General features: G+C 34.6%; 1 protein-coding gene across 1 annotated transcript in view; it reads right to left on the bottom strand.

Moving 5' to 3' along the window:
• Positions 1 to 22,500, bottom strand: part of LOC144970213 (uncharacterized) — a 52,480-nt gene that overhangs the window by 21,666 nt on the left and 8,314 nt on the right. Inside the window, exons 2-17 of the mRNA XM_078909616.1 lie at positions 17,022 to 17,116; positions 15,651 to 15,871; positions 14,875 to 15,042; positions 13,929 to 14,118; positions 13,585 to 13,638; positions 12,785 to 12,996; positions 12,165 to 12,332; positions 10,407 to 10,599; positions 9,598 to 9,708; positions 8,348 to 8,562; positions 7,657 to 7,824; positions 6,771 to 6,963; positions 5,383 to 5,433; positions 4,357 to 4,410; positions 2,252 to 2,463; positions 1,113 to 1,280 (exon numbers count right to left, since the gene is read on the bottom strand). Of these exons, the coding sequence (XP_078765742.1) occupies positions 1,113 to 1,280; positions 2,252 to 2,463; positions 4,357 to 4,410; positions 5,383 to 5,433; positions 6,771 to 6,963; positions 7,657 to 7,824; positions 8,348 to 8,562; positions 9,598 to 9,708; positions 10,407 to 10,599; positions 12,165 to 12,332; positions 12,785 to 12,996; positions 13,585 to 13,638; positions 13,929 to 14,118; positions 14,875 to 15,042; positions 15,651 to 15,871; positions 17,022 to 17,103 (2,460 nt within the window). The 5' untranslated portion in view covers positions 17,104 to 17,116. The remainder of the gene's footprint in view (positions 1 to 1,112; positions 1,281 to 2,251; positions 2,464 to 4,356; positions 4,411 to 5,382; positions 5,434 to 6,770; positions 6,964 to 7,656; positions 7,825 to 8,347; positions 8,563 to 9,597; positions 9,709 to 10,406; positions 10,600 to 12,164; positions 12,333 to 12,784; positions 12,997 to 13,584; positions 13,639 to 13,928; positions 14,119 to 14,874; positions 15,043 to 15,650; positions 15,872 to 17,021; positions 17,117 to 22,500) is intronic.

Raw genomic sequence — 22,500 nt, 5'->3', positions numbered from 1 at the left:
AAATTAAACATCTTTATTTCCCGATATTGATGTAGGTCAATAAATTATGCAAATCGACTCGAGCATTTTTGCAGGTCTGATAACCCAAACTGTTATGGTTTCATCATTGTAATAGATATATTCTCAAACCAGGCAAATATTCTCCATTATAACAATGTTAAAACGAGCCTGCAAGTATGTTCACGTCGATGCAAATTATTCAATGATGTATAGAACAAAAGGATGCTGGGATGGTCAAATGACTGCATAGAAGTAGGAATTGAAAGATTTCAATATAAATACATTTCATTTCATTTTATTTGTGAGATAACTTCATCGTTACATCTCTATTAATAATATTATAGGTATACAAATATATTTTCTTGAAAAGGAACGGGGTTTTATGTTGCTAATATTAATTCCTCACACTTACAACATGCTATGCTCTCGGATCTCGCCTGCGTTGTGGTAACGTGGGCGCATTATGACCAATCCCGTGAAAATATTTTGTTTTGTTTTGTTACATCTCATTCTTGCAATGGATATGATTCTATAATCTACACAAATTCAAATTCATCTCTATTTACATCTACAATCATGTCTGATGAATATACCATTACTAATAAACATTTCCATACTCTTTGTTCGCTTAGTATCAGATTTGTAAATAATACCTGTAGTCAATATCCCCTACGACAGGTTTAAATCGTATTAGCACCTATAAATAATTTTAAAATTTCAATGTTGTATACACATTATCACCACAACGACGGTATAATCTTTTTGGTTCGAATGTTTACCTAGTTATATGCAGTTTATAAAACGTTTCTTTAAACCTCGGGGCAGCGCATAATTGTGTTCTTGGGAAAGGCTCTTCACTCACATTATCTCATCGTACTCAGGTGTAAATGAGTACGTGCCCGTGAACAGTATTGTTTTTGTCGGAAAAAATGTAATATTGCCTAACAGGCGTCATTGTCTCGTCCTACATGTTAAGTGTTGCTGTTGGTTGGGGAACTCTTGTAAAGCGCTTTGAGCATTATTCGTGGATATTGCGCTATATACATGCTCGAGTTATTTTAATACCAATAATTGATGGAATCATTAGAAATTACCTTGAATGGGTCACTCACCAATGTCTGAAAAAAGTTGGATGATGGCTCGTCTGTGAAAAGGATAAGATATCTGGACGCTCCAGATCTGCCGGAGTTGGAGAAGAGAGAAATGGCTGTCGAAAGGGCAGATGCTGTATTGCTGCCTTGGTATTCTCGAGTGAAGTCTAAAGATCCAAGGAGAGCAGTCTGAGGAGGATAACAAAATTATCGTAGATTATCCTAATTGAACGATAAATAACGACTATTTCGATGTACTTGCTGCTTTACAGTTCAATGCGATAAACTCCAGTTCTGCCGTATCTGAAAAACATGTATCTACATTTTTTGCCAGAAAACTTTCAAATAACGAAGTTTCAAAGTTTCAAAAAAGAAAGTTTGAAACTTTCAAATTACGATCATTCAAAATGACACTCACCCTGCGAAAAACCTGGGATTTTTGACCAAAATTTTAAATACTTATTTTCCAGAGTTTTACAGAATTATACCAGATACATCAGACAAATTTGTTTTTAAAAAAAGAAACGGACCAAAAACATGTAATGACTTCAACACCCTAAAACTGATTTGTGTCTCAATCTGGTAAATTTGGATGATGAAATAGAATTTAAAGTTAAAATTTACAAACTGGATTTTTCTTTCAATTTAACCAATTAACTCCCGTACTCTGGAGAGACACGTATTTAAAATGTTGGCCAGAAAACTCGTCCTTCAAAAATCTATTTAAATGACCCTCATCTTGGAAAATATTATCAAACCTGGGACCTCTAGAGGGCAATCAATGTGTCAATATATCTAGAGAATTTACTAACTTATTTTGGTCCATGTGATATAAAGTTCGCATAACATCGTATGGGAATTCTTTTTTTTTTTTTGGTTAATTATTGACCCTTTCTATTACCTTATTCTCATTACATGCGTCAACAAATAAAAGGAGATCAGTAAAGTACTTATTATTTGTCTTTGTTGTATAAAGTGAAGCTTGTGTTTAAAGTTGTTAACATAATATATTTTAGACTTGGCCAAAGCAATTGTTGTTTGTTCTTTATATTTTAATCAGAGGCCATTAAACTGAGGTTTATTATGTATGTAGACTCATCCATCAAGAATTTCTGCCAGACTCTAGTGATAAAAGACCACTTTAACTTAACAAATCTCACCGAATTTGTAGAGAATTCCGAGATTATCCTTCCGGAGCTGCTGTGAGCAATGATGCCAATTTTGACGTTAGAATCGTCGAGAAGAGAATTCCTGATATAATAGTCTGCGAGTTCCAGCTGTCCTGGAGCCAGCACGATGTTTCCATTGTCTGTTCTCTGAGCGCTAGATGAATCGTCGATAGCTATTGCTAAATCCAGCAGGCCTTGACAAGCTGTTTGGATTTTTTTTCATAAAATTAAAAAGCGTTAAATGTGAAGATTGATATACACGTTTGATTAGTGTAGCAAATTAGAGAAAGGGCACTGGTGTAAGATAAAACTATGAAAAAGTGTAAATGAAACAGTTCCATGTGGGATAGACTGTTTTTATGGGATGATATTTTTTATTTTATTTTTCTTCATGCTTTGTCTGGCACTGTTTTAGACACATTTTATCGGGGCGCGTATTAACGTATCATTATAGTGAATAAACTTCACGAAATCCTAATAATTATTTCTCAAAATGGCCATATGAAACCAATATTGTATTTCATATAGTAACTTATTAAGTTACAAGCTTTCTTGTTCTTTAGTCGGTTCATTATACACGCCTGAGAATAGTTATATTTGTAAATTATCTCACACAAAGACACAACTCATGAGCATGGATTTGCTGTCGCTGTCGTTGTCTCTTTGACTTTGTTACAAGTTTAGGCACAGATTTGACAATTAATGCTACAAAATAATATTAAATATCCGTTCTAGGAAATAGATGTTGAAATCAAAATTTAAACGAACTGCTCTTTATAGATTTATTATAACCCTAAATATAATGGTAGCAGAAATTATTTCAAGACCTTGGTAACAATAGGAATGCAGCATTAAACAGAAGATCATTTCTGTCATTTATAATAAAGGAACTCATCTCCTTAAATCGGATTTTTCCAATAATCGTTTATTTGTTTTGAAAATTTATTATGCTTTGTCAAAAGGTGCTTGAACAAAGAAACAAATCTAGCCTTTAAACTTACAACTCTGCTAATAGATCGGAATCATTGTCGGGAAACATAATTGATTAGTTGGTCACTATGTAACTAAAAGATAAAAAAATAGGCAGAATAAAACAAATAGCCATTGAATTAAATAGTATAGCTGCACAGACATGGGCAAATGACTTCTCATCCTCCCTCCTTTTTCTTCTTCCTCCTTCTCCTCCTCCTCCTCCTCCTCTTCTTCCTCGTCTTCCTTCTCCTCCACCTCCTCCTCTTCCTCCTACTCTTCCACATCCGTTGTTTTCTATTTTTCACCAGAAGGGAAACTTTTAAAACTAGTACTACCTCTAGTAATAACACGTCTACGACTACCACTACTGCTACAGCAACTACTACTACAACTACTACAAAAACTACAACTACTACTACTACTACTGCTACTATACTACTACTACTACTACTACTACTACTACTACTACTACTACTACTACTACTACTACTACTTACTACTACTACTACTACTACTACTACTACTACTACTACTACTACTACTACTACTACTACTACTACTACTACTACTACTACTACTACTACTACTACTACTACTACTACTACTACTACTACTACTACAGCAACAACAACAATGGCTACTGATACCACAATAAATACAACCACTACTGCTTCTATTTTTACCATTGCAACCACCACCCATCACCGCCACCATCACCATTACGACTGCGACAACAAACACAAAGACATGCTACAACTGTCACTGCTGTTTTAATATATCTTTTTATTCTTTACCTTTAACAAACATTATCATAGGTATAAAAGGGAATATAGAGTGACAGAGAGAGAAAAAAAAGAGAGAGAGAGAGAGAGAGAGAGAGAGAGAGAGTGTGTGAGAGAGACAGATTATATATATATTAATATATATATATATTATATATATATAGATAGCTAGTAGATGATAGATAGATAGATAGATAGATAGATAGATAGATAGATAGATAGATAGATAGATAGATAGATAGATAGATAGATAGATAGATAGATAGACATAACATAGTCATAATTTGATAAAAGAGAAGAATGAAAGATAGATTTCGGTGTTGATAGGTTTATAAAACTTACTTATGGCATTCAAAAAACTATTCCTGGGGGGTGGTGTAGTAGTCGTTGGTGCAGCTGGAATTCAGAAAAAAAAAATCATATCACAAAAAACAAGATTAGAGCCTGGTGCCCAAAAATGAAAATACTTAGGATCAATAAAAAGCTTTAAAAACGGACCGTTTTTGTGTTAGCAGTGGGCATAGTAAATAACATTCCCCTTTATTGGTCCTCAAGGGGAAATAAATCATTGTCTTCAGGGTCATTTAAAAGGGAAGACTAGAAATAATACAGTTGTCAGCCGCAATGTAGCGCCACAAAGTGAGCCAGGATGAGGTGACTCAAGGAGTGATAACACGACGGGTATTTCTGTCCGGTAACTGTTGGGTACGAAGGACTGATCATCACTACAATTAACTTGTTATAACGGGTAGTCTAGATGTTATATAACGCATAAAACTATTTATTACCTTTAAACTCACTATAAAACTATAATAATTAACATTTAGAAAGGACTCATGTTTTAGATATTAGATTGGTTCTATTTGCTACTAATCACAAACAGACGAATAATATATTGTTTCCCTTTTCTTACTCGTTAACTCTTTAGCACACCTAGTTTATATATTATGAACACATTCTTAATCAATATTACCCCAATTCCTGGAAAACAAAAACTGTAGATTATCATATTATCTAGGATGATAAAAAGCTTCATAAAAAGTAGAAGAAGATTATTTTTATTGCGTAAAGAATAGATATAGGGGATCCATTATTGGATGTACATCTGAATATTGAAGAAAGCTTTTTTTGTAAAATTCAGCTCAGGAAAATAACGTGCCTACCTGTTTACAGAAATAGTTAACACAATAATTTCACAACACCCCTGCTTCAGAGAAACCGGTTCTTGAAGCATTTTTACCCTAGCACTTCCATTCATTAAATATCTTAACAACGTGGACTTTCAAGCTCTCTTGTTTTTTTTATAATGATGATGAATTACCAGTGCTTGCTTTCAGTTATTACGTAAGCATTTTACAAAGTACATACCCGTTGATGTAGTAGTGGGTGCTGCTGTTGTAGTGGTGACTGTTATAAGGTCTGAAGGAAAGGGGAAAATCAATTTTACCCGAGAATACATATGTAACCAAAAAGACTTGAACCATCTAAATAATCTATTATCCCAGGGTACCTAAATGGTTTGCATTGTTTTATAAAGAGTGAAGAGACTTCAATAGAATGTCTCACTGGTCGAAGAATGTGGCACAGAAAAAAAATTTCAAAGACGTTTTATTGTAAATGATGGTTAGACGTGTCTAGATATTGCAGCAGCATGCACACGAGCAAGTCAATAATAATAAAAAATTATAATAATAATAATAATAATAATAATAATAATAATAATAATAATAATAAATAATAATAATAAATAATAATAATAATAATAATAATATAAATATACAATAATAATAATAATATTTAAAACACATAACTGCAATTTTATATATAGAACAACTCTCTGCTCGACAGGCAACCCGTGTAGTGTCTAAATCAGCGGTGTAACGTGATCGTGTCAAGCTAAACTTACTGTTTTCATTCTCAAAATAACAATAAATACAATGATTTAGATTGTAAGTTATGACGAACACAAATGATAATTCCAAGTCCCTGAAACGTATAGCAGCCATACAATACAATAAAAAGTGTGCAACAGATCCTGTTTGATATCTTATTATCTAATTCAATCATTTAGGTTAATATTTGGAGCATTACAATCCTGCATTATGAGAGAGTATAATAATAATATATACTTAATTCATCCAAAAAAATGGAAATTCGTTTACAGACGTGGCATGCATGAAAATGTATAAACACAAAGTTGAGAATCTATGACGACAAGTATACATAACATACATATATATATATATATATATATATATATATATATATATATATTTATATATATAACATATAATATATTATATATATATATGTGTGTGTGTGTGTGTGTGTGTGTGAGAGAGAGAGAGAGAGAGAGAGTGTGAGTGAAATGCACAAAAATGTAAAAATATATAACCAAGAACTAATAGCAACACTTTATATATTAATTTGATAAATTGAGATAAGCCATACCTCTGGCCTTTAGTCCGAACTTGTGTGTGTATATTTAAAAGATAGTATTTAATTTAGATGACAGCTGCGCGTTAAAATTCGAACACCTTGTGGCAAAATTGAATTAAAGGGGCGTGCTGACTTTTGTTTTTATATATATAAGGTGACGGCTCCTCATTCTGATGATGTCACGTCAGTTTGCTTTAAATGAAGATAACTGCTATGATGTAGAAAATCATTGACTTTCGGTATATTGATCGATAATCATTAAGAAAACAGGGACATTATGGTAGCCAATGGTGGTCGTCGTATAGAAACGTTCATACCTGGACAAATTCCATTGGTAATTTCTGGTGTAAGAGATATCAAATCGGTATCACTGTTGACTCTTTTGTATGACGATGTAGTAGCACCAAGTATCACTAACTCTGTGTTGAGAATAGGGGCGGGGTTTCCGTTGTTTCCAAATGCAATGGGAATTATCTCTACGCCGTTACTTTTGGCTCTAGATGCCTGGACCTATGAGACAGAACGTGATAGTGAGTAACTTTAGAGTTATATGTGTAAAACGATAAAGACGGATACGCCGACGACGACGATGATAATGATAATGATGATGATGATGATGATGATGATGATGATGATGATGATGATGACTATGATGATGATGATGATGATTAGGATGATGATGATGGTGGTGGTGGTGGTGGTGGTGGTGGTGGTGGTGGTGGTGGTGGTGGGGTGATGGTGGTGGTGGTTTTGGTGATGGTGGTGGTGGTGGTGATAATGATAGTAATGACTGGTGATATCAACAAATGAAAAAGTCTTATTCCCTAATGGTTGTTGAAGCATTTAGCAAATCTACAGCGGTGTAGAAAGTCCTTTCACCGTCAATGCAATAAAGTAAAAAGATATCTTTTTTTTAATTCGAGAATTGCTCCAGTTAAAGAGAATTCTTTGCATGATTTTATTCACGGAGACCAATGAAGTGATGATTGTATACTGAGCGTGTTCATATCATTGTATTTCTTCTAATTTCATTTTTTTCAAATCAACACCAATGACCTCGGCATGATCTAGCCATCTCGCAGAGTACCAAATTGAGGACCGAAATAGCTATTTCAGTGAGATTTCTTCATTATGGCATATAACGCTTATGATCTATCCCCGTTTCTGGCATCAGTGCATATTACATTAATATTTTTAACTTACCAATGATTGTACGGGGTTTGATGAACCGGAATCAAGCAACAGCAAAACATATTTTGCAGCCCCGCTTCGTCCTGAGTTTAGATGCATGTCAATCGCAGCCTGCATTCCAGCGCCTGTATTGCTGTTCTGGTACTCAGCTGGAAATGTTAGCTTAGACAGGAGATGAGCCTTGAAAGAAAAGCAATTTACAAAATAATAAATAAATAATTTACAAATATAAAAATCACTTGTGTCTCCCAAAATTTCTGAAAATAACTCGAATATATCTTAATTGTGTTTAACTGAGACGCTCTCTTTTGTTCATATAGGCTCAGAACCGATGCATTATTTGGCAATATACAAGGCCAGCAAAATCCTTTAGATATTATATAAAATAATAGCAAGGGTCTATGGCTAATAGGAGTGACTCCTTTAAATGCCTTTAATAATAGCAAGTAATAAGTATCATTAAAATAATCTCAATTAATGCATAAACTTCATATCATTGACATACTAAAAAAATATGTCATTCAATATTCATGATCTCTTTGGTCAAAAAAAGCTTAAATTCTTTAACTCTCGATAAATAAGAATTTTTAAACGATCAAGAGAGAGCATGTATTTTAGTCTCAAACTATTTCAAGTCTGGATTTTAAAATAATGATAGATTTGCGTCTTATATTATCTTGTATTATTACATCTTTCCATTTACCTGATCAGATGAGAATTCAGAGAGAACTCTTCCGGACCTACTGTGAGCAATAAGGCCGATTTTGGTGATGTTCGAGTCAAGTACGTAATTCTCTATGAAATAACGAGCGAATTCAAATTCACCAGGGGCCACAACAACTCCACCTTGACCGTCAGATCGTTGGGTGCTTTCGGAGTCGTCGATAGCGATCACGATGTCCGCCATGCCTTTACAAACTGGAAGAGGGAATTCATTGTTTTTGTGTTTAACAGTTTTCTTAAGCTTTGGCTCCAGTAAAATAATGTGGAGCTCAAGGGTCAGAGTGGCTTAGCAGTATGGGCTTTGCTTCTTTCCCGATAGGTACCGAGTTTGACAACATCACACAATGTGGGTCTTCAGCAAGTCACCGCGTCCATAGATCACTGGTACTGATGATATTCCAGTTTTTACTCGGAATATTATCTACGAAGAAATTTCCCCACTGGAAGTGAGTGAAAAGATGGTTTTTTTTTGTATTTGATTGTTAAAGACCTAGACAAAATTTCAAGTTTAATAAATTGTGGAGCAAACCAGTCGATTTGTTTGTTGGGAGTATGGTATTGGTTCTTCGAAGAGTATTTTTGGGGGGTAAGGTGAAGCAAATATTCATTTAGCTATTTAAGAGCTATGCGATTCATAAAATTTGAGTTTATACTTGTTTCTGTTGCTAAATATGGACAGAAAAAGCTTGAACTTATTGCATCGCAAAGTGCTTTCCGATAAAAAAAAAGTTAGACATAACTACTAATTTACTATTGAGAAGGTCTGAAAAAGGAACGTAAAAATGGTTAACTTATCTTGTAATAAAAAGGATAAAAAACACTTTGGTACCCTACATTATATTTTATTTACAAATATTAAAGAGAGAATCTACCTCTGAAATTTTTGTTTGAACCCGTGTTCTAATTAGATCTGCCATCACTCATAGCAATAATCGTATACCGTTAAACTTCCATATTGCAAATGGTTTTTTAATGCAAATATTTTGACCAAATACCCATTCTATCCACTATTATTTAAACCCATCATATAAAAGCTATGCGTCGCTACGATTATAATAATATTTCAAAAAAATCCAACTAAGCCGCTATGTTTCGACATACATTCATGATGTATTTAATCACTTCTAAATCTCCAATATTATACGAACGATCATTTAATATCAATCCTTTAATATCGTGATGACAATTGTTACAGTATTTTAAAACGTACGTAATGTTTTAACAGCATACCTTTCCCAGTTATATCAGCTGCTATAATTATGGGTGCTGCGGTTGTAGTTGTAGTGGTAGTGGTTGTTTGTGTCGTTGTCTCTGCAGCAAGAGGCACCAAAGCAACAGTACCTGAATATATATGGAAGATATACTAGATTAGCTTTGCAGATATATTTTTACAAGGAATTTCCATATTGCACATTGTTAAATGCCTTTCACATTGTAAACGCAAACTTTCATTGCGTACAGTACTGTTTTCCCTTCATGTACATTTGTGTGTTTTTAAAAATAATGACAATGATGATGATGATGATGATGATGATGATGATGATGATGATGATGATGATGATGATATGATAAATAATAATATATAATAATATCATCATCATCATCATCATCATCATCATCATCTGCAGCATGCAGGAACATAAAAAAAGTTAAAAGTGCCTACGTGAGCAAATTATAAAGGACAAATGTATCTCATAAAGTTTAAAAAATGCAAAAATGCGACTTTTTGGATTTAGCTCTATATTATGCGACAGACAAAACACGCAGATAGTGACGAGAGGAAAACAAAACTATATCTATATAATGAAATCAAATTATGAAGTTAAAAGGGGGAGAGTTAGGGAAGCGGTAGGGGAGAGACTGGAAAAGAGAAAGGTGTGGGTATGTGTGTATGTGTGTGTGTGTGTGTGTGTGTGTGTGTGTGTGTCTGTGTGTTTGTGTCTGCAAGGAAAGGGGAGCGAGAGAGAAAGACAGAGAGAGAGAGAGAGAGAGAGAGAGAGAGAGAGAGAAACAAGACCATGTCTCATCAGCCTACTTACCGCCACAGACGTAATCAATGACATCATTGGTAATAGTCAATAAGCCGAGATCAGTGTTCTGTCTGAAGTATGAAGTTGATGAGACGCCGAGCGCGGCCAATTCGGAGTTCGATACGGGAGCAGTGACGCCATTGTTGCTGAATGCAATTGGAATGACAGCAATCCTTGAATCTTTGGCCCTGTTTGCTTGTCTCTGAAAAATGTAATAATGGATTTATAAATGATTAACAAAATCCTTTTATTCAGCCTCAGGGATGAATTTTCAGATCTATCTCCAGATCTATCTCCAGAAAAGGCCAAGAGAATACAGATGTCAGCCACAGTGCACCACCTTAATTGAATGATAGGGGCTAAGTTTATTACGGGAGAAAAAAACGAAATGCCCTGCAAAGCTCAAACTTGGGTCTGCCTGGTGATGCGATGCCTTATCCACCAGGCCATCTCGCATCAAACAGAATGGACTATTACCAACGTTTTAGTGGGAAAATATTTTTAAAAAACAGGCAGGAATTAAAGTGAAAATAGGAATTAAGGTAAGTTGAATTATCTTCATTCATTCCATGTGAAAATCTTCTTCGGGTCTATCTCAAACAAAGGCCGAGGTTACATGGACATCAGCTGCAAAATGATGGTGGACGGCAGGACTTCAAGACATGTCCTCCAGTTGCTGATGCAGTCCCTTTCCCACTCGACAATGTCTCTTATGGAGACGATATACCCTTTTCAAGCTTTGGACATGCATTTCGATAGCAAGAGGAAGAGGAGATGAAAAAAGAAATATAACCCTGTCTCTTCAGCGTTTAAAAGATGAGATCAACTGTTTGCTATCATGTGATTATGACGATAGAGCATTGCAAAAATTATTCCCATTGATCTGAGTTGAAGGATGGGTTGGACAGAAATACTCGGATTCAAACGGATTTTAACGCATAAATTTAATAAGAATTGTGACATAGAGCTAGGTTCCTACTTTAAATAGCCAGAAATAAATGCATGATAAATTTAGGTCTATTTAATCTAATTAAATAAATTGTCTCATAAAATCCTTGCCTCACTCAAAGACCTAGTACGAGTTTCTCTCCATCACTTTTCACGAATTCAAAACATCTTACAGTCGATTTGCAATATAAAGTAGCAATATTTGCAATATAAATTCGTACAATCGAAAAGGATTTTTCTCATATTATTTTGAAATGTGTGCGGTCAAACATCAACTGGAACCAAAAATTAAGTATATCTGCTTAGTCTCTTTTCTTGGTTTACAACGATTTTTGAAGCCGTTTTTCTCATATTAATTCAATAGCTTTTTTAGGTTCTTGAATTAAGTAGTTTTCAATGCCCCAGATGATCATGTCAGATTTGTCACCAAGGGTGTCGCAATTTTTACATGGAGTATCTTAATTTTCAAAGGGGTGTTCAAATTGGCACAACGAAGTGTCAGAATTGGAACACATGGTGTCCGAATTGGGACAAGTGACTAGGCCCCATAAAACAAGACCAAACACACAAATAATGTATGATGATGGACAAGTATGTTACCTAAGACTTTAGCTTCATGGTGTTTGCAACATACGCAACAGTTATGTTCACAATTATTCTCGGTGTACGGCCATTAGAAGTCATTAAACTGAGAAAGCCATTTTGAGTGTTCGAATTGGAGGGGGGGGGGACTATCATTTAGCACATTATTGTTGTGATCAATTATTACGTTGACAACAATGAAGCCATTGTTTTACCAGAAGAAAAGCTACAACTTACCAGGGCAGTGACAAGATTGGAAGATGCAAAATCAACCAGTAGAACAGTATATTTTGTAGCCATTGGTCTTCCACTGTTGAGATGGAGCTCTGTTGCTTTGCTCAATGCATTAGCCGTATTACTGTTCCGGTACTCCGGTGTGAAAGACAAGGCAGCTATAAGATCATTCTAGAGGAGAGAATATCATAGCAAGATACAAAAAATGTCAAGAGAAAACTACCATTAACCAGTCAACCACCGTAGTCTGGAAAAACATGTATTTTAAAATTTGTTCAGAAAAATCGTCTTTCAAATATCGATCGATTTGAATGACCCTCATAAGGCAAAAAAGCTCTCTAAAACCTGGAACATCCCGACTTGAAGGTAGGTTCATTCTCTTTTAGCTATGAACATCGACAATAATGTTCAGAATAAGAACAAATCAACCAAAAAATATCCAAGAGTACATGCTGTGGACATAATCGACTTTAAAGCCCTATTGCAAGCTTTGATATAACAGGTACATAAAGGTATGCATATCATCATCATCATCATCATCATCATCATCATCATCACCATCACCATCATCACCACCGTCATCACCGACAATTTACATACAAAGATGAGCAAGACGACGATACCTGTGACGACGAGAATTCAGAGAGGACACGAGCTGAATTACTGTGAGCGATAAGAGCAATGTTGACACCATTAGCGCCGAGATCAGAATTTCTGATTATATATTCTGCAAAGGCAATCTCTCCAGAAGCCACCACTCGGACAGCCCCTTGGTTTCTCTGAGTTGTTAACGAGTCGTCAATAGCAATGACTATATCAATCTCTCCCTGACATACTGAGGGAGAATAATAAAACATATTTGACTTGGTTGTTACCATCATCCATCATCATCATCATTATTATTATTATTATTATTGTTATTATTATTATTATTATTATTATTATTATTATTATTATTATTATTATTATTAATAATAATAATAATAATAATAATAATAATAATAATAATAATAATAATAATAATAATAATAATAAATATATAATAATAATAATAATATTAATTTTATTATTATCATCATTATTATATTGTAATTTTTATATTACTGCTAACTACACTTACACTACTACTACACTACTACTACTACTACTACTACTACTACTACTACTACTAACTACTACTACCACCTACTACTACTACTACTACTACTACTACTACTACTACTACTACTACTGCTGCTGCTGCTGCTGCTGCAAATTGAGGCTGGGTTTTTTCATTGAATGATTATAAAACCTTGTAAAATCTTAACATGAAATATATTTATTTTCATTGTTTATAGACTATGACTGTTGTCTTTTCCAATGATGTGTAAATGTTTTATTATTATATTTTTGATAAAAGGAATTTGAATAGAAAAATAATTACCTGAATTTGGGATGGCAGTTGAAGTTATCGTCGGGGTCGTCGGAAAGTTCACAACTGGTTTGGTAAAGAATTAAAATCAATACAATCAGATTTTATTGTAGTAGGTGATGAGATACTGGGTACTTGACGATGGTGATGATGATGATGATGACGATGATGATGATGGTGATGATGATGATGATGATGATGATGATGATGATGATGATGATGATGATGATGATGATAATGATGATGATGATGATGACGATGATGATGATGATGATGATGATGATGATGATGATGATGATGATGATGATGATGATGATGATGAAAATGAAAATATTTCAATGAAACTGTAGACTTACTCGGACAAACTTCGTTGATAAGGTCAGGAGCAATACCAATCAATTCGCTTGCACTGTTAACTCTTTTAGTTTGTCTAGAGGAGCCGATGAGGATGAGTTCGCTGTTAAGTACAGAGGCAGGTGTCCCGTTGTTTCCAAACGCAATGGGAATTACTTTGATGTTATTTGTTGTAGCTCTCCTGGCTTGAACCTATGAGACCACCATATAATAAATAGAATTGATAAAATTAATTTAACGACCTCAATATAAATAGAAAACAACACAATAAACTAGAGCATTTATATAGCGCAATTTCCACTAAACGTCTTATAAATATATAAAGAGTCACTAGCCAACTAGGACATGAAACTTAAATAATATGTAGGTAGGACGCTTGTTTGGCCTTTGGTTATTTTTCTTTCTTTTCTTTTTTAGTTTTTGGTCTGTGGATCTTTGTCCGGGGGGGGGGGGGGGATGGGGGGGGGGGGGGCTTGGAGTTGTTTCTTGTCTTTTGTTTTAGTCTTTTGTACATGATGGTTTTTTCCCGTTTTTTTAAATTATCATTTTGTTGTTACAATGAGCTACACTGATATTACTGAAAATGCTATACTGATACCTATTTCGATGCCGTTCACAAATGTCCGACAGGTCCCTCTACAGTGTCCGATGGGCATTAGGATATCTCATACTTATTGCTTTATGGGACAGCGTGGCTCAGCGGTATGGTCTTTGCTTCGTACCCGAAAGGTACCGTGTTCGACTACCCGCCGCGTTGTGTGGCCTTGAGCAAGTCACCTAGCCTTAGCTCACTTTGCGGCGCTGCACTGCGGCTGACGCCTGGGTTATTCCAGTCTTCCCTTGGAATAGACCCTAAAGAAAAATTTCCCCTTAGGGATGAATAAAGGGAATTTATTTATTTATTTATTTATTTATTTCTTTTGGCATAACAGAATCTTTGATACTTACAAAGGTCTGGACTGGAGTCGAAGAGGCACTGTCAAGTAGAAGAATGATGTACTTTTCGGCATTGGGGCGACCAGTATTCAGATGCAGGTCGATGGCATAGGAGAGAGCTGCAGCCGTGTCACTCCCGAGATATTCGGGTTCAAACAGTAATGATGATGAGAGATCAGCCTGAAAATTATCGGGGGGAAAAAGCAACTTGGTTATATAATCACGTTTGGTGTTTGCTGTTGATGATGATGATGTTTTTGTTACTGCTATTGTCGCCGCTGTTTCTGTTATTACTGATAAAAGTAGTGTGTTGATGACGGCATTGATGATGCTGATAATGATTACGACGACAATGATGATGTTGATGATAGTGATGATGATGATGATGATGATTATCATTATTATTATTATGGTTCTTCTTCTTCTTCTTCTTATTATTATTATTATTATTATTATTATTATTATTATTATTATTATTATTATTATTATTATTATTATTATTATTATTATATTATTATTATTATTATTATTATATTATTATTATTATTATTATTATTATTATTATTATATTATTATTATTATTATTATTATTATCATCATTATTATTATTACCATTATCATTGTCATTATGTCACATTCCATGTAGAGTATTACTCACGTAAGTGATAAGGTCATGTTCTAAAGTGTACTCCCGCCCAAATACTCTTACGACATAAAATTATAATGTGTGTAAGGATCACCAAACTAATATGATCAAAGATTATTATTAAAGTACATTTCAAACTTACCGCGTTAGTTGTAAAACCTCGCAGTGTCCTCCCCGAGTTACTGTGTGCAATTATTGCCAGATTGATGTCCAAGCTACTGAGTAGGCTGTTGCTTATAAAATACCGCGCCAACTCCAGTTCTCCGGGAGCCAAAATATTCGTTGATGGATCGTTGGGATTTGGTCGTTGTGTGCTCTCCGAATCATCAATAGCTATAATTATGTCAGCAAAGCCATGGCACACTGAAATGATTATTTTAGTGCGATGAATAAGGGCATCAGGAAACCAACAAAAAGAAAAAAAAAGGAAATAAAATCGAGCTTTCATATGGCGCAAAATCCACAGACGCCAATACATCTGAATAGGTACTTATTTTACACCTGAATCTGTTGAAAGAATGAGAGTAAAGAGCCTTCTCCAAAGGACTCAATATTGCGCTGTTCACACCAAGACTTAAACCAGGAGAGGATTGAGAAGAAGAAGGAAAAGAAGAAGAAGAAGAAGAAGAAGAAGAAGAAGAAGAAGAAGAAGAAGAAGAAGAAGAAGAAGAAGAAGAAGAAGAAGAAGAAGAAGAAGAAGAAGAAGGAGAGGGAGGAAGAGGAGGAGGAGGAGGAGGAGCAGAAAGTGGAGAGAGAAGAAGAAGGGGAAGTCGAGAAGGAGAAGGTCCTTTAGAATGTCATTTTGTTATCAATTGTTATCATATTTCCTCTCTTCATCCCTTCCTCATCTCCTTCTATTCTTTCTACTTCTCCTCCTCCTTTTCCTCCTCTCCTTCCTCCTCCTCATCATCATCAATAACATCGTTATTCATCATTATCATCAACATCATCCTCATCCTCATCATCATCATCATCATCATCATCATCATCATCATCATCATCATCATCATCATTATTATTATTATATTATTATTATTATTATTATTATTATTATTATTATTATTATTATTATTATTATTATTATTATTATTATTTTATTATTATTATTATTATTATTTTATTATAATTATTATTTTTATTATTATTATTATCATAATTATTATTTTTATTATTATTATTATTATTATTATTATTATTATTATTATTATTATTATTATTATTATTATTATTATTATTATTATTATTATTATTACACATAACATAAACTCATTCCTTGTCGCGGATGTTAATGGAAACGTTTGTTTTCATTATTGATAAACAAACTAATTGAGGTTTCCTAATTGTTTTATATGGTATGATCAGCCCGGGCGTGTAAATATCTCATCAGTAATTTACCACAATACCACCAGTATTTCTGTTATATACTCATAAAAATGTATCTTATCTATCTGATCTTAACCAATTATTAATCACGTCAACATTAATTGTTTTTAACTATTTTTTTAATAATTACCTGGTCTTTGCGCGTTTGCGCTGTGCAAGAGGGCCAAAGCTGCTACCACTGTCATGGTGAGGACTGTTATGTGTGGTTTCATTGTTGATGTTTATCTTTAGAGGAATAGACAGTAAAATATAAACTTGAAATATGTACAGGAGATTTAAACCATGGACTAATCGAGCAATACAGACGTACTCAGATAAAAGGGACCCCTTGTGAAACGCTTTGAGCACGTTTAGTGGATATTGCGCGATATAAATGCTCAGGGTAGATAACCGTAATATTATTGATATGCCTACATTTATATTCTGACCATAAACCTCATCAGTCACCTTGTACATTTAGGTTACAGTACAAAGGCAAAAATCAAGTAACTTGTATAGAAAGAAACGAATTAATTTAATATCGGGTGCGGGAAAATAAACGCCGGAAAAGTTTTGAAACCTGCAGCCACCAGACTATAAATTATACAGGTCTGAAGTTTTATCACACTCAAACCCAATTATTCAAATTTGTGTAGATATACACATTTTTACCCCCCAAAAAAACTTATTAAAAACTTTTAATTCCACGAGTGTTTTAATAAACACGTCGCAAAAAATACCGTTTCAAAAATTTTGGACGTAATTCTCAAGTTTTGATGTAATCTTTCGATCCTTTATTTTGCTTTATGACTAATGCGTACCCTTTTTCCCATGATCCAATCGATTTTCTAATATCTTGAATGATAAGTCGATCTTGTGCATTTTGAATATCTTGTTACGCGTGTAAAGCAATATAACGTCCCTTACAAATCACTAATGAACAATGAATGAGGTGGTCCATGGGATTCAAGTCACAGAGTGCTTTGGTGGCTATTTATATTTGGAAATAAATCGAATATGATTTCTGCTCGTACTGAAAAGTGTGTAGCATTGATAGAAGCAAACAATGTATTCAAGACTTTCTCCCGATCGGTCATTTGTTTTTCAACCAGACACGGCAACTTCTGTATACAAATTACACTGAACTGCTAAAACAAGACTCAAATTTGGACACTTTTGATATCGTCATTTTTATATGAGCCAGCATAGTTTCATAACCAATAAAGCATATTAAGTTTATTAAACTTGGCAAAAATTGACTTAAGGTTTTGTTCTTGTTGCTTGTAAATTATCGAATATTGTTAGTGTCTACTTCGTACTGAAATAGCGTCGTAATTTGTGCCTGTTTTTTTTTCTCGCACCCTATATCTACATTGTCTTAACATTGGCGTCACAAAAAAATTTCTATCAAGAAGAGTTAATTTATGATTTTCAATTGCCATGGCAAAAAAAAAGGAGCAAGCCTGCCATGGGCAGATCGTACTACAAGAATATAACCTACGACAATCTACGTGTATAAATAAAACATGAGCTTTTATATAGAACAATATCCACTAAATGTGTTCAACGCACTTTCCAAGCTAACAGCAGCACTAAACATGTTATAATAACAGCACAATGAATAGTCAATGCAACTGTGTAAATCTTTGTAATCAAGCCATAAATAGTAAACAGACACAGAAGTCGTGAGGTTACACGTTCTACTCTTCCGGTTACAAACTCCTTGGAAGTGTGTATCTAACCAGCCCTTTGGAGGACTAGGTGATGAATAGGTTACACATTGAATCATAAGGTGACATAACTATTTTATTAGCAGGATGTATAGGAGATTCTTAGGATTACAGGACGTAAAAGACCGAAGATGGGTGATCTTTATTGAAGACCATTATTTATTTAGATTTGAAAATAAGACACGATCACTCTGAAACCAGAAGATCAATTGCACAAGGTATGTATCCAGTTCTCCGGACGTGTGGTTTTACACTTCCAATGAGAATAGAACCAGTTTTTTCACATCACACTTTTGTTCCCTATTATCTTATGAGGTGCGTATGATAGTGTGCCAAAGTATGTATAATATAGAAAAGTCCAAGAAAAGACAAAAGTAACCTTGTGACCTAATGATAGCACATTTGTCCCGACGTTCGGAAAATTTGAGGTTTGGTCAAAGAAGGCTGATTTTTGAGATAAGCATTCTTGTATACTATTTTTCTGTTTTATCACCGTGTCGTACGCATCTGTTTAAAAAATGGATCTTTTATATAGGGCAATATCCATTAAATGTGTTCAAAGCGCTTTTACAAGGGGTCCCTGGCCAACATGGAACATGTAGAACGGGACATGACGCCTGTTAGGCGATGTTACAATTTTTTCGTACAGAGACAACGCTGTTAATGGCCAGGTACTCATTTTATAACTGAGTACGGTGAGAGAATGTGAGTAAAGAGCCTTTTCCAAGAACTGAACTATGCGCTGAGTGAGGCTCGAACCCAGGACCTTCCGATCGAAAAGAGAGTGTCATATCACTAGACCACACAGCTGCATCTATCTGTTAAGAATTTAATCAGCTTGAAAACAATGTTTGTTTTTTTTTTTAGTTTCATTTTAAGGTCTGATAGCTTTGTTATATTTTCTGAATATCCACCATGTTGATACTCAGAAAAGTGAGTGGAGCAGGCACTTATGTTGATAATAACAAGAAATGAAGTGAGTAGGAAAGTTCCAGAAGACAATGTGGGCTCGAGGGATAGCACATACGGTAGAGTCAAGACCTCTCCGGCCAGGCAGAGTTGTCGCACCAGTAGGGTCGCGGGTTCGAGCCCCCATCGCCGCCACGAAGTTTTTATTCTTTGTTGTCTTCTGGCACTTTCCTACTCACTTCATTGCATGTTGATGCTCACAACATCCGCCAGCCGGATATACCTTATCAGCACAAAACAATATGTGTAACCTTAAATGTTAATAGTCTGGTTGATATAATTTAGTGAGAAATAATGATTAAAATGAGTGTCTAAAAACAATAACAAAGAGCTGAGTGATGCCAGCTTCGTACCTTTTAAATCAATAATAGACAGTGGTGAGAACTGAGAACAATGGAATCAAAATTCAAGAACAACTAGGATGGTCCTTGGCCCCCTGCCCCCCCCCCCCCCCCCCCCCCCCCCCCCCCCCCACTTTGTTTTTTTTTGCACGAGCTGCCCTATTTTTTTTAGTGTATGTGTGTGTGTGTGTGTGTGTGTGTGTGTGTGTGTGTGTGTGTGTGTGTGTGTGTGTGTGTGTGGGCCCACGGTACTCACGACTCTTCAGTGTAATTTTACCACAAAACGTCCTACATCTTTCTTTTTTAATAGGAAAGTTGTAAGATTTTATTACATCTTTAGTTTTACTATCTATTGCACTTACAGGTCACTGCGGTTCTCTCTTAATTTAATTTTTAATAAACCTTCAACCTCATTATGTAATATCCTAAAATCCTATCAGATATGCAAATGAAAAAATTTTGAGCATTTATATAGCACAAAATCCACATATCGTGCTCAAAGCGCTTTACAATGGGTCAATGGCCAACAGCAACACTAAACATGTAAGCTTAGATGTGGGAGTTTTCTGGCCAAATTTTTAAATATGAGTTATTACATTTAACTGGTTTATGGTATTGGAGAGAATGCAGAAAATGTAACTCACGCTTTCTCATTTACATCTCACCTTGATAGCGTGATGTTTTCCTTTGTTCCTTTTTCTTTTTGTTTTGGGTTGTTGTTTTTTGTTGGGTTTTTTTTGTTTTGTTTTGCTTTTGTTTTTTGTTGCTTTTTTGTTTTTGTTAGTAAGTTGTTTTGTTTTGTTTTTGTTTTTTGTTTGTTTGTTTTTTGGTACCTTTTTTCAACTTATTTCTTCTCTTTCGGTTTTGAAACAAACCAATCAAATAATGATCCAATGGCGTCACTCTTCAATTAATTAACTGTATGGAGTCACGCCACATGATGTTCCTAAAAAAACTAGGTTTGCTACCAAAGGTGCCATTACTAAAATTAAATAGGGTTGAGACAAAATTGGTCACCGTAAAATGCTCTCACAGTAGTCACCAATGAGCTCGTGGTTTATAATGGAAATACAGTACTCTAGACCCAATGCAAAATAATATCATTTTTATTGTCTTATTAAGACAATGTTAATATAAGTTCATATACTTGCGTTAGGTTATCAGACCTGCACCCATGTGCACATAGACATGCACGGATGATGGTTTAGCAACTAACCATCTCTGATAAAGTTTTCAATAGAAATAATAAAAAAGTAGAAAGGTTTTTGCTTTAAAACCTTTATTTTCAGCTTATCTACAACTACACGACAAGAATAATATGAAATTGGTAAGAATTTAAACAAGAAATTAACCTAATCAAAGCAAATGATGAAGTTTCTTATTTAATCGAACATAAAGCTGGTTATCAGGATTAACTACACTTGAGCTTTTATATGGTGCAATATCCACTGAACGTGCTCAAAGTGTTTTGCAATTGGTCCTTAGCCAAAAACAACACTAAATACGTTGGGAGGAGCATGGCGCATGTAAAGTGATATGACAAACTGGCATGACAGGGGCAACGCTGTGAATGATCCTGTACTTATTTTACACCTGAATACGGCGAGAGAATATAAGTAAAAAGCCTGTTCCAGAGTCTGAACTTTGAACACAAGGTGAAACCATATAAATAGATATAGTCCGGCCCAGGGACGGCTGGTAATAATGGGCAGGGTGGGCAAATACCAGCCTGTTTTTTCAAGTTATAAGCTGTATTACCAGGTCCGAAATAATCTAATCTAAATTAGATAATTTCAAAAGTTACTACTTAAACTTGATACTTCGTACTGAAATCAATTTGTGTGTATTTTTGATAGATTGCGAATGACCATGCACCCCGTAATGCATAAACCAGGATACGCTCCTGTTCTTTTTATCAACCCCCCCCCCCCCTCCCCTCCCCAACCACTCCACTCCGCCCACATCGTCATCTCATCGTCACGTCACCTGACGGTGAACTAACTCCGATTTTTGCTGTCTGGCCTCTCTAGTACTAGGTCGGGCTAATTCAAATGAGCCCACCTTAATAACCAGTGAACACTGAATAGAGCTTTTGGCAAACGAACTTTTTCTTATTTATTGCCTTACTTGTGCTGGTACCATTGATGTAATGACTTTGGGAAGGTTCCAGTATTGAATTAAATTTATTAACTTACTAATATTATATCAATTTAGTATTAATTTGTGTTGTTTTTATATATTTGTTTATCCATTTAAATTATTTCTTTTTTTTTTCTCGTTTCTTTAAGTACTTCTCAAAACTCATTTATTTAAATTGTTTTCTTATTTGTTTTTTGTTGTTTTTTTGTTTTTGTTTTTTAACAAATTAATTTGTTAGTTCTTTTTTTTATTATTCTTAAAGTAATTACCGCTGTATTTTTATTGCCAGACTAAATAATTTTGCAAAACAATGTAATTTTCTATTGTATTTCCTCTAATAAAACAAAACATTTTATTCAAAAGTCACGACTAAATAAATATTAATACAACCACCATTTTGGTTTTCTCAACAATTGAATTAGTATACGAGAAATACTCTTCTGAGTAAGGA

The sequence above is a fragment of the Berghia stephanieae genome, chromosome 4, assembly GCF_034508935.2.
Source record: "Berghia stephanieae isolate SIO BIC M18660-M18661 chromosome 4, UCSD_Bste_1.3, whole genome shotgun sequence".
In the NCBI taxonomy this organism is placed as follows: Eukaryota; Metazoa; Mollusca; class Gastropoda; order Nudibranchia; family Aeolidiidae; genus Berghia; species Berghia stephanieae.
The sequence above is the reverse complement of the archived record's forward strand: the minus strand, read 5'-3'. Positions and strand labels throughout refer to the sequence as shown.